Source organism: Rhinatrema bivittatum, chromosome 2, assembly GCF_901001135.1.
Source record: "Rhinatrema bivittatum chromosome 2, aRhiBiv1.1, whole genome shotgun sequence".
Taxonomy (NCBI): Eukaryota; Metazoa; Chordata; class Amphibia; order Gymnophiona; family Rhinatrematidae; genus Rhinatrema; species Rhinatrema bivittatum.
This window is the reverse complement of record NC_042616.1, coordinates 426,474,400-426,487,318: the sequence shown is the minus strand read 5'-3', so window position 1 is coordinate 426,487,318 and position 12,919 is coordinate 426,474,400. Positions and strand designations below refer to the sequence as shown.

General features: G+C 50.4%; 1 protein-coding gene across 1 annotated transcript in view; it reads right to left on the bottom strand.

Moving 5' to 3' along the window:
- The window catches only part of MEI1 (meiotic double-stranded break formation protein 1), an 888,987-nt gene that overhangs the window by 486,707 nt on the left and 389,361 nt on the right, over positions 1-12,919 (bottom strand). The window contains exon 10 of the mRNA XM_029587121.1: positions 7,585-7,684. Coding sequence (XP_029442981.1) covers positions 7,585-7,684 — 100 coding nt within the window. The remainder of the gene's footprint in view (positions 1-7,584; positions 7,685-12,919) is intronic.

Sequence of the window (12,919 nt, the reverse complement as noted above, 5' to 3'; positions counted from 1 at the left end):
GCGCAAGAAGGTCTCCCTACAGGACAACGCCTGTAATTCTGAGACACGACGGGCCGATGCCATCGCCACTAGGAATACGGTCTTCAAGGTGAGATCCTTGAGCGTAGAACGTTTCAGGGGCTCAAACGGCACTGAGCATAAGACTGAGAGTACCCAGTTGAGGTTCCAAGATGGGCAAGGGGGCCGCAACGGAGGATGGAGGTGCTTAGCCCCCCTAAGAAAACGGGAGATATCCGGGTGGAGAACCAGAGAGACCCCCCGGACCTTACCACGCAAACAGCCAAGCGCCGCCACTTGAACCCGAAGGGAATTACATGCTAAACCTTTGGCGAGCCCCGCCTGGAGAAAAGCCAGAATATCGGGAATAGAAGCGGAAGTGGGGTCTAGGCCCCGCTCCATGCACCATTCCTCAAAAACTACCCAGACCCGAACATAAGCTAGGGACGTAGACTGTTTTCTGGATCTCAGCAACGTAGCAACGACCGCATCCGAGTAGCCTTTTCTCTTCAACCGATACCTCTCAAAAGCCATGCCGCGAGACAAAAGTGAGCAGCATCCTCCAAACAGACGGGGCCCTGACAAAGGAGCCCCGGGAATCCCTGTAGACGAAGGGGTGCGGCCACCGACAGCTGGACCAGGTCCGCAAACCACGGACGGCGTGGCCACTCCGGCGCCACCATGATCACATTGGATGGATGCAATTCTATGCGCCGTAGGATCTTTCCGATCATGGGCCACGGTGGGAACACATACAGAAGCACATCCACCGGCCAGGGAAGCACCAACGCGTCGACTCCTTCTGCTCCCCTTTCGCGACGTCGACTGTAAAATCGCGGAGCCTTCGCGTCGTGCCAGGTGGCCATCAGATCCATGTGGGGCGATCCCCAAGTCCGGCGAATGAAGAGAAACGCCTCGTCCTCCAACTCCCACTCTCCGGGATCCAAGCGGTGACGACTGAGAAAATCCGCCTGGACGTTGTCGACTCCCACTATGTGGGAAGCCGCGAGATGGCTGAGATGCCGTTCTGCCCAGAGCATCAAGAGCCGCGCCTCCTCCGCCACTAGAGGACTTTTTGTCCCTCCCTGGCGATTGATGTAAGCCACGGTGGTAGCGTTGTCCGACAATACCCGGACCGCCTGTCCGCGCACGAGGGGTAGAAAAGCTTGCAGCGCCAGACGGACCGCTCTGGTCTCCAGCCGGTTGATAGACCACCGGGTCTGCGACTCTGACCACAGACCCTGAACCGACTTCCAGCTCAGGCTGGATCGCGCCTGCCCCTCGAGAGGTAGAGGTAGATAGAAATCCTCGGAAACCGGTTTCCAGCGGGAAAGCAATGAGGACTGCAGCGGCCATAGATGAGCGAACGCCCAAGGGACTAACGCCAGCGTGGATGCCATAGACCCCAGAACCGTCAGGTAATCGCAGACTCGTGGCCTGTGTAGCGACAAAAGACGTAGCACCTGAGACTGCAGTTTGCATATCCGTTCCTGCGAGAGAATCACACTGCCTCGCTTCGTGTCGAACAGGGCTCCAAGATATTCCAAGGACTGAGAGGGTTCGAGATGACTCTTGTTGAAGTTGACCACCCAGCCCAGGGACTGCAAGAGCTGTAACACCCTGGCCACCGCCTGCCGACACAGACTTTGAGACTTCGCCCGGATCAGCCACTCGTCGAGGTAAGGGTGAACCAGCAGGCCTTCCCGCCGCAACTGCGCCGCCACGACCACCATCACTTTCGTGAATGTCCGAGGCGCTGTCGCCAGGCCGAACGGAAGCGCCCGGAACTGGAAGTGCCTGCCCAGAATGCCAAACCTCAGAAACCGCTGAAACGCTGGTTGAATTCCCACATGAAGGTATGCTTCTGTGAGATCTAGGGACGCCAGGAATTCGCCGGGACGCACTGACGCGATCACTGACCGAATGGTCTCCATTTTGAAGTGAGGGACTCGAAGGCATCTGTTGACTCCTTTCAGATCCAGAATTGGGCGGAAAGTGCCGTCTTTCTTGGGGACTATGAAGTAAATGGAGTACCGGCCCTTGCCGTACTGAGCGGCCGGAACCGGCGAGATGGCTCCCAGTCTTTCTAGTCTTTGGATGGTATCTAGCACCGCCGCCTTCTTCTTGGGATCCTTGCAGGGTGAGACCAGGAATTTGTCCGTTGGGATGCGAGCAAAATCTAACTCGTAGCCATGTTTTATCACGTCGAGGACCCATTGATCCGACGTCACGCTGGCCCATTCCTCGAGGAATAAGGATAGACGCGCCCCCACGTTTGGAACAGCGTGCCGAGGACGCGACGAGGGATGGGCCGGCCGAACTTCATTGCGAAGGCTTGGACCCCGCACCCGACGGGGCCCCTCCTTGCCGGCCAAAACGTTTGCCCCGAAAGGACTGCTGCCACTGGGTGTTCCGAGAGGAAGACGGCCTATACGAGGGTCCAGAGGATCTTTGCGGCCTAGACTTCCTGGGTGCCCTGAACCGGGCTCTGCCTGAAAAGGAAGATCTCGACCGGGTCCTATCCTCCGGCAGCTTAAACGCTCGGTTCTCCCCCAGGGAAACCATCAAATCGTCCAACTCCTTGCCGAACAGCAATGTCCCCTAAAAAGGCAAAGCCCCGAGGTGAGCCCTGGAAGAGCCATCCACTGCCCAATTGCGCAGCCAAAGGAGACGACGTGCCGACACCGCTGCCACCATGGACCTAGCTGAGGTGCGCAAAAGATCATGGAGTGCATCAGCGCCATAGGCAATGGCCGCCTCCAATCTGTCTGCTTGGGAAGCCTCCTCTGAAGAGAGACCCGCATTCGCCTGCAGGACTTGAGCCCAGCGCAGACTAGCACACATAGCAAAATTTGTGCAACTGGCGGCACGCACCCCTAGGGCAAAAACCTCAAAATTCTTTTGAGTTGAACCTCCAACTTACGGTCTTGAATATCCCGGAGGGCTGTCGCTCCCGTGATCGGGATGGTAGACCTCTTCGTGACAGCTGACACTGCCGAATCCACCCTTGGGAGTCGGAGGAGCTCTAGCGCGTCCTCCGGCAAAGGGTAAAGTTTGTCCATGGCCTTGCTGACCTTCAGACCTAACTCCGGAGTATCCCATTCCTTGAAGAGGATATCCATGGATGAAAAAATGAAAAACGACCGCCGGCCCTGTGAGCCCAAGCAGAACAGGATCCATATTTGCCTCCTGGCGGACCACCACCGGAGGAGCCTCAATCCCCAGCTCCTGGAGAATGGCCGGAATGAGTGGCGACAGTTCCTCTCTGCGGAACAGACGCACCACCTTGGGGTCATCCCCGTCGACGGCCTGCGCTCCTTTACCTGTACTGGGCTGCGCCGAGCCATCTGCTGCTGCCGTCCCGGCCCCCGGCAGGGGCTCCTCGGAGGCCTCTGTGTCCGCCCCGGAGGTATCTTCGGAATCCGAGTCCTGCGGCACCCCTCGGGGAAGCAGTTTGCCCCGGGCCGCGCTCTGGGTGGTCTTCGCCACCCTCCTTGCCATCTTCTTCTGCGGCGGGGACCGGTGGACCCTTGAACCCGAGGCGTCCCCCCGTCTGCGCTTGCTGCGCTTATCACGGAGAACTTTGCGCAGCAAAAGCGCCAAATCTTCAGAAAACTCGCCCGAATCCGTTGCGTAGCTTTCCGAATGCCCCCGGGACTGGGGCCCCTCTGAAGGGACCTCCACCGCCGCACCCCGCTGCGGGGAAAGCATAGGAGGTAAAACCGAGGCCCCCACCGTTTCCCGCGAAACTACCCGGCTCAGACAAAATGGCCGCCACTCCCGCGCTGACCGGGAACGGGTCAGGAGGCCTATCAGGGGGACCCCCCCCTTGCGACGGTGATCGCGCAACCCGGGAACGGGCCCCCCGAGGAGCCGCCGACGATCCCTCGTCTCCCGGGACGCAGGCCGAGCAAAGGCCGTCCCGGGAGAGACGCGCACGCGCGCCGAGTCGCAGGCCCTGCACTGCGAGCCGCGCGGCATTGCAAAAACCGCGGGAAACCAAAGACGCGCCGAAAAGCACTGAGGGACGCTGAATAAAAACAAAAATTCAACGCGGCGAAAATCGGCGACCTCCCCCCTGCCGAAGACGCCCCCCCCTTGAGCGGAACGGAGCGCAACGCCAAGGAACGGAGAGCCGACTGAAAACAAAAGTAAAAACACTTTTTTTTTTTTTTAAATAAGAAAAAAACGCTGTCCCAGGTGCTGAAAAGCCCTATGTCCTGCAGGGGTGAGTGAACCGGGCTCCCCGGTGTCACCCCTGACGCTGCTACTAGCCCAGCCGGGTCCTCAACCCTAGCAGCGGCCTCAACCTGGGGAGGGTAGTCCCCTCAGGACCTCACAACTCCCCAGGGAGGTAGGGCAACCGGGACTAAAGTAACCAAATTAAACAAAAAACCCCAATTTACAGTAAAACCAAGGTCTAATAGAAAAAACAAAAACAAAACACCAAAAAGCGAACCTGACTAAGAACCAGAATCAGGCCCGACAGGGCTGTGACCGGACCTGCACCACCTACTGGAGACAGAGTAAGACTGAGGGGCTGTGACTGGCACAGGGGCATATATGCTCCGCCCACAAGTTTTAGTCTGTCTCCATCTACTGGTGCGGAGTCACAACCCAGGTGTCCTGGACTGATCCTGGTACGTACAGGGAACAACAGATTACATGAAAATCAACGGTTTACATTAATAACTGTGGGAGGCGGTGCAGGCCCTCACTCCTAAATACAAATAGAAACATAGGTTTACATGAACAGTCAAGGGATTATATTAGTAACTGTGGGAGGGGGTATAACAAGGGTTTATATTAACAGTCATACTATGTACATTAGTACCGAAGTGGATATAGTTTGGTAATTACATGATCTAGTTTTAGGGCTATCAAGGGTTATCAAGTTATAATGTTTCGATGTTTCAATCTTACTATGTATCAATAATAAGACACCTTAGTCTCAAGTTATAATGCTTATATGTTCAATGTTTATTTTATTTATTTATTTATTATTTTTACTATACCGGCTTTCATGACATGAATCACATCAAACCGGTTTACATTTAACAAAGTGTGCAAGGTAAGAGAGAACTCAAACAACTGGAACAAGAGCTTTGTAAGGAGAGTGACAGTTACAATAAAACAGGGAAATAAATAACTGGGAGCTGGAGGAGAGAAGAGGGGCAGTTAACTGACAGCAAATTATTTACAAGGTAACAAGATTGAATCCAATTTCAAGTCACCTTAGACTTATGTTATTATGTTTCAGTGTTACAGTGTATAAATAATAAGACGCCTTAGTCTTACTATGCTAACAGTTATAATGTAAACCGATGTGATATGCTCCAATGAATGTCGGTATATAAAATCAATTAAATACATAAATAAAATAAATAAATAAATTATACTCCCTACAGAGAACCTCATCTTTTAACCTCTGCTCCTCCATCAAATGACCTTTTACATTGTACATTCCCTCTCTCTTTCCCCTTCCAGCCCATTTTTGTATCCACACAGCTCATCCTCCTTACCTTAAACCCTTCTTTTAACCCCCGACTGATCCTCTATCATCTTCTCCCTCTCACGCCATCCCCATCCCTTCTCTGTTAACACCCAGTCTCATTTCCTCCCTTTCAACCTTTCTCTCACATTTCCCCCAGCTGATCCCCTCTCACTCCCCAGCTCTTCCTTTACATTCTCCAGTTACTCATCCATCAGTCCCCCTCTCTCATTCTCCATGGCCAGTCCTTCTCTACCTGATCCAACCCTCAAACCCTCCTACATTTGATCCCTTCCTTCAAACATCCCCTTGGCTAGGGTCCATGGCAACATTTCATTTGGGCCCCGGACCAAAGTTGGATGACAGCTGGTGGGAAGTGGACTCGCTGATAATAGGGGCAACATTTTTCTCTTGGATAGGTTCAGTGGGTGTGGAGAGAGGAGCAATGGCAATCTCTACCAGTCCATACACACTCTGCCTTCCCCTCCTCTCATTGCTGGTCCCAAGCCTGATAGTGATCTGCAAGCAGCAGCAGCAGTCAGCATGGTGTTTAAGAGTTAGAGAAAGGTCACAGGCCTTGCTGCATCTCTGATCCCTCCTCATATAGGGCTTCCTGTTACCACATAAACTCATACAAAAGCAGTGCTACTGCAGGACCTGTGAGTGTATGCTGGCTCAAAGGCCCCATACTGACTTCCACCACTAATGTTGCTGGTGCCTGAAGAGCACTGCCATTTGAAGCACTTGTGAAACCAGCTGAAGATTTTGTGACTCCCTTTGGGATCCCGACCTACAGTTTGAGAAGCCTTGGGTTAGAGCATATAGCAACAAAATGGGTTGTAATGTATTATTTCAGATTGACATATAACCCCAAAACATAATTAGAAATAATTATTTTGCTGTCCTCCAACAATAAATACTAAATCCTATCTGGTCAAAGATGTAACATACCCATTGAATAACTGTGTGGTGTTACGGTACCACATTATCTCTCTCTTTCAGGCTACCCATCTTGGCACTGCTCTCAAACCTTCCTGCCAGTTTTTTTACTGGTTTGGGCAGGGAGGGCCTATGCTTGTCAAGCTCCCTTGTAAAAACTTTAATAAAGAAAAACAGTACAATGATGGCTCCTCCTCTGGCACTTGCCAGAAGTGTGAACCAACTACCACTTGAGGTGAGTTTTTTCCCCTCTCAGTATGTGGGCTGCCCATGGAGGACTGAGGAGCCCAAGACAGATGTTTTTATTTTTAATTTTGCTACCTCAAAGCAACTACCCTATAGCACTAACTTTCAAGGAGTGTAAAAGAATGTTTTATTGTATGTTGATTAATATAACAACTTTATGCAAATATGCTGCAGGATTACGGCACAATCTTGAAATCTTGTCAAAGAAAAGTCCTGCGTCTGATCTGAGTACTTCTGGCTTGGTCAGGATAAATGCTGACCATGCATCCCAAAATTACAATACTCATGTTTTTAAAATATGCCTGCATAACAGAATTTATTTCTTGTTGGGTCTGAAAAGTAACTAATAAAGTAATCCGATCCACAATCTCAACTTATGTTTCCTAGCGTCATTGCTTTAGGAGCAACTATGATTGTAAAATACCCATGCAAATGTGTAGTAAAACAACAGGGAAATGTCTATATCTATTTTTAGGTTACTCAACTACAAGATTTTCTGAGTGCTAGGATGCAGATATCTATAAAAGATGGAGGTGTAAGTAGCTAGTAAATTGTTGAAAACTTTCATGACTCTATTGATTAGTAAGTTTCCTATAATATCCTCATTTACTATGTTTGTCCTCCTGCTGATTACCCCTATGATGATCAGTTTTGAACAAAAGAGAAATTGGTTTTTTTTTATTTGTATTGCCATATAAGGTTGAATATTAGAATGAATGTTCAAAACAATATTTCATTTGCAAAGTTGTTTATCTCTTTGTAATTTTGTTTAAAAAAGTAATAAAGAAAGAATTAAAAAAAAAAAAAATCTTGTCAAAGAATCTTCCCATGAGCCTCCACAATAAAAGAGACTGGCTATAGTTTCATATAATCTGGTAGCCTGTGGAAAAAAATGAAACAGTCATTCTTACTTTTTCAATATCTCACTGAAGAGCATGAACCCCTGTTTGTGCAATTCCACATTATTCAGCAGAAGGACTTCTTTCAGGCTTCGTACTACAGGTTCAATACCTACGAAAAAGTCAATTCATGCAGGCACCTGTTAGCTGTGATATTTGACCTTTTACATGGTAGAAATGCATTTAGAATATAGCCATATTTATTCTTTATAGTGAAAAATTTTCATACTCTTCTCTTTGCTGGAAAATACAAAGGAAAATTAGTTTCTTACCTGATAATTTTCATTCCTGTAGTACCAAGGATCAGTCCAGACTGCTGGGTTATGCCTCCCTTCCAGCAGATGGAGTCAGAGAGAAACTGAAAAGGCACCTCCCATATACCCTGGTGTGCCACCTGCGATCCCTCAGTATAATCGATATCAAAGCAGAATAAATATAATATAGGATAACAACCAATGACTAGATCAAATGAAACAAGAACCAGTGAACCAACGAACTACTGAATCGAGTATGAAATGATGAGCAAAAAGTGATAAAACATCTTTAAATATGCCCCAATGAAATTCTGTAAAAGAGAAAATACACTCAGTATCAGACAAGCGGGACTCCTACAGTATCAGACAAGCGGGACTCCTACAATGTGCCAATGTTCCCTAAAGTCCCCTATTCGTTCTATTCGAAGCATTATTATGTATTCATATTTATATATTCTACTAGACGTTATGTTCTAATGTTATGCCCTAGCCGCGATTGCTGTTTTTATCTTATTCTTTTGACACTAAGTTTTAATGTAACGCCTTAGACGCAATTGTTCTGTTGTATTGTAAACCGACATGATTTGTAAATCTTACAAGAATGTCGGTATATAAGAATTCAAAATAAATAAATAATAAATACATGTTGGGTGGGCATCTGGACTGATCCTTGGTACTACAAGAACTAAAATTATCAGGTAAGAAACTAATTTTCCTTTCCCTGTATGTACCAGGATCAGTCCAGACTGCTTGGATGTACCTGAGCCACCTGAAATGGGGTGGGACCCAGACAGTCCCGCTGCCAAAGGAATCTGCAGTTGGGTCCCGAACGTCCAACCGGTAGTGTTTAGCAAACGTGTGTAAGGACTTCAAAGTAACCGCTCTACAAAGTCCTCGAGATGAAACACAATGACTTTCCGCCCATGATGCCACCTGAGAACGGAAAGAATGAGCCTTAAGGCCATCCGGAACTGGTCGTTCGTGACATATGTAAGTGGAAGCAATAGCATGCATTAGCCAACGAGAGATAGTAGTTTTGGAAGCCTTAGAACCCTTCTTCGGATCAGAACCTAAGATAAACAGATGATCCGAAGTATGAAAATCATTTGTGACTTCCAGATATCGCAACAGTATTCTGCGAACATGGAGACGCCGCAAGTTGCAACCACGTGAAGAGCTGATCTCCTCCTAATAGAAGGAGGGTAACTCTACCGACTCGTTGACATAAATAGATGAGATCTGATCTCCTCCTCATAGAAGGAGGGTAACTACCGACTCATTGACATAAATAGACGAGACCACTTTCGGCAAAAAAGGAGGCTACCGACCTCACTCTGAAATTCGTAGGAAAGGTGCCCTGCATGACAATGCTTGTATCTCGGAAACCCTACGCACTGAACAAATAGCCAAAAATGAAAAAAGCGTCTTGACGGTTAAAACTAGCAAGGTGGCTCGCTTAATAGGCCCAAACGGGGGAGCGCAGAGACCATGAAGAACCAAATGCAAACTCCAGTAAGGGCAAAGCGACCGTACCGGGGGACACAAATGCTGAACCCCGCACACAAAACGAATAACATCTGAATGCTGCGCAATGGTAGAACCTGCAATCTTATCACGCAAAAAGCCCAAGGTTGCAACCTGGACCCGAAGGGTATTATAAGCGAGTCCCTTTTTTTTTTTAAACCTTCCTGTAAAAAAGCCAAAATATGCACTATCGTGGACCTTTGTGGGGACACCTTTAACCCTACGCACCAGGACTCAAAAACCTTCCATCCCCTGACATATGCCAAGGAAGTGGAGGTTTTGCGAGCTCTGAGGAGGGCAGAAATTGCGAGCTCTGAGGGCAGAAATCACGGCTTCAGGATAACCTTTCCTTCTGAGTTTCCTCCTCTCAAAAGCCAAACCGCTAGACAAAAGCGATCCACCTGATCGAAAGATACGGAGCCTTGACGCAGCAGGGTTGATATATGGTTCAGACGCAATGGGCCGTCGACCGCTAGTGTGACGAGATCCGCAAACCATGGTCTCATTGGCCACTCCTGGGCCACTAGAATAACTAGCCCCTGATGAGATTCTATGCGCCTCAGAACCATTCCCACGAGTGTCCAAAGGAAAACGAGCCAATTTGGCGTTGTTCTGAGTCGCCATTAAGTCCAGGCGTGGAGTTCCCCAATGGCGAATAATGAGTCTCATCGCTTCGGGCGCCCGCTCCCACTCTCCGGGATCTAATCGCTGACAGCTGAGAAAATCCGCCTGAACGATGTTCACACCCGCGATGTGGAAGGCCGCAAGACGGCTCAGGTGACGTCCTGCCCAGGCCATCAATAGATCTGCTTCGGACGCTACCGGACGACTCCTTGTATCTCCCTGCCGGTTTATGTAGGCCACTGTCGTCGCGTTGTCGGAGAGAATCCTTACTGCCCTGCGGTGGTCTAAGGGGAGAAAGAGCTGACGGGCCAGGCGTACCGCCCTGGTCCCCAACCGATTGATGGACCACTTGGCCTGTCGAGTGGACCACCTTCCCTGAGCCGAGTTGGATTGACAGACCGCTCCCCAACCTGTCAGACTGACATCGGTCGTAATGATGATCCACGGCGGTGGTTCCAGATCCACCCCCTAAAGAAGATGTCCCGGCACCAGCCACCAACTGAGACTGGACCGGGGGGGCTCCATCAAGGGCAAGGACAGGGCATATTCCTCCGACTTGAGGTCTCAGCGAGAAAGCAGCGCCCTCTGCAACGGCCGCATATGAACAAAAAACCATGGTACCAATTCCAGGGCAGACGCCAAATGTCCAAGCACTTGCAAATATTCCCATGCCGTAGGCAAAGGAAGGTCCAGGAGTCGCCGGATTTGGAACATTAAAGTGCCCATGCGCTGGCGGGGAAGGAACACCTTGCCAGCCACCGTGTAGAATCGGCTGCTAGAAATTCCAACTTCTGGTTTGGTATCAGGTGGCTCTTGGCAAAATTCACTATCTATCCCAATGACTGTAGGGTGTCCAATACTGACTGCACCGCTATCTAGCAAGGTGCTTTTGACACTGCCCAGATGAGCCAATCGTCCAGATAAGGATGGACCAAACTGGACCAAATTTCCCTGTCGACTAAGGGAAGCCGCAACTATTACCATCACCTTGGTAAACACTCTGGGGGCTGTTGCCAAGCCGAAGGCAGGGCGCAAAACTGATCATGCTCCCCCAGGATGTTGAACCGAAGAAACCTCTGATGGCACACCTGAATTCCGATGCGTAGATAAGCCTCCGTTAAATCCCCAGAGGCCAAATACTCTCCCTTGTGGACGGCCACAATGACTGACCTCAGCATCTCCCTCTGGAAATGTGGGACGCGCAAAACTCTGTTGACCTGCTTGAGGTCCAGAATCGGTCGAAAGGTGCCCTCCTTCTTGGGGACTATGAAATGGATGGCATAATGACCGATCCTGCTCTCAGCAGGTGGGACTGGAAGCACTGCCCCCAACGCCTGCAATCAAGACAGCGTCTGAGCAATTATCTGTTGTTTGTCCAGGGGACCGCAAGGGAAGACTATAAAGAGATCGCGAAGCGGCCGAGCAGAATCCAAAACGTCACCGTGATTTATAATATTTATCACCCATTGGCCTGACGTTATCTTGGCCCATTCCTCCCAAAAGCGGGACAACCGCCCCCCGATCAGGGGAACAGAGGAATGGGCCTGTGCCCCCACATTGTGAAGGCGTATTGGGGGTAAGGCATGTGAAGCCCCCGAATGCTGACAGCCTCGAAATAAAGGCGACCATGATTGTGCCCGGGAAGACGATTGCCGCTGTGTAAAGGACGAACCCCTCCCCGCATGCAAACGGGGTTGTCCATGAGAACAGCCTCTGAATGTTCCGAAGGAGCAAAACTGTTTGGGCTTATCCGCAGGAAGTTTGTACACATTGTTGGCCCCCAAAACTTTATTGAGTTGCTCCAGTTCCTCTCCAAACAGCAATTTTCCTTTAGGAGGAAAGGAACCCAACAGAGATGTGGAGGAGGCATCTGCTGACCAGTGCCTTAGCCACAAGAGCCGCCTAGCTGAAACCGTGGACGCCATGGTGCGCAGAAGTCCGTAGAAGACCATACAATGCCTCCTCTGTGTAGGGAACCGCAGATTCCATGCGGTGAGCCTGCTCTGCCTCCTCAGGAGGAAGCTCCTGGGCTTTAAGTAACAGTTGGACCCAGCGGAGAGTAGCTCTGGAAATCCCATTCCCTGGATACAATCTGAAAGAGCTTATGGTGAAATGGGAAAGCTTGCAGGGGACCCTTGAGGCCCGCTAAAACATTATCCCCTGGGGTGGAATCCGCTTCAGGATGCGGAGCCGGAATCTCCAACTCCTGCAAAGCCTGCAGGATTAAAGAATCCAATGTATCCTTGTTGAAAGTCTGAGGATCATCCCCCTCTACAGGAACCTGGCTGTCTATATCCCCTCCTATATCTTGATCGTAAGGGTCCGCAGGCCCGGGAATCACCGGCTCTGGATCCATAGCAGAGCGAGGAAGACGGATCCCCACCTTTCCCTGGTCCGGTGTAGGCTTAAAAATCGTAGGAGGGGGGAGGGGGGCTCCTCCCAGTCAGCCTTTGCCTCTAGGTTTGCTCTGTGCATTAAGAGGACAAATCTAGGAGAAAATGGCTGTGGCCTCTTTAAGTCTCCTGAGGAGCTGCTGAAGATGCTTGTTTCTGCTTCCGCTGGGGCTCATCGCAGGCGGGGCAGCCGGAGGGAAAACCTCCTCCTCCGACGCTGCATCAGCATCCATCCCCAGCGCGGTCGGCACAACCAAAATGGCAGCCGCCTCTTCATCGAGTGGGGGCGGGGCAGGCCCCTGCCCCCGAACCGCTGAATTTCTGCGCGGCTCACATGGCCGCGAAAGAGACAGACCGCGGGCAGCCCCCGGCCATCGGGAGGGTCCCTCGCCCCCGGGATACACCGGGAGCAGAAACCCTCCTGAGAAAGCCGGGCCCCCGAATCTCGACAGGTCTATACAAGCGAAGACGCGCGGCATAGAGGCAGTAAAGAAGAAAGAGTGAGAAAATATATTCACTGCCGCACTGAGTGAAGATTCCACTCCCTCCGGA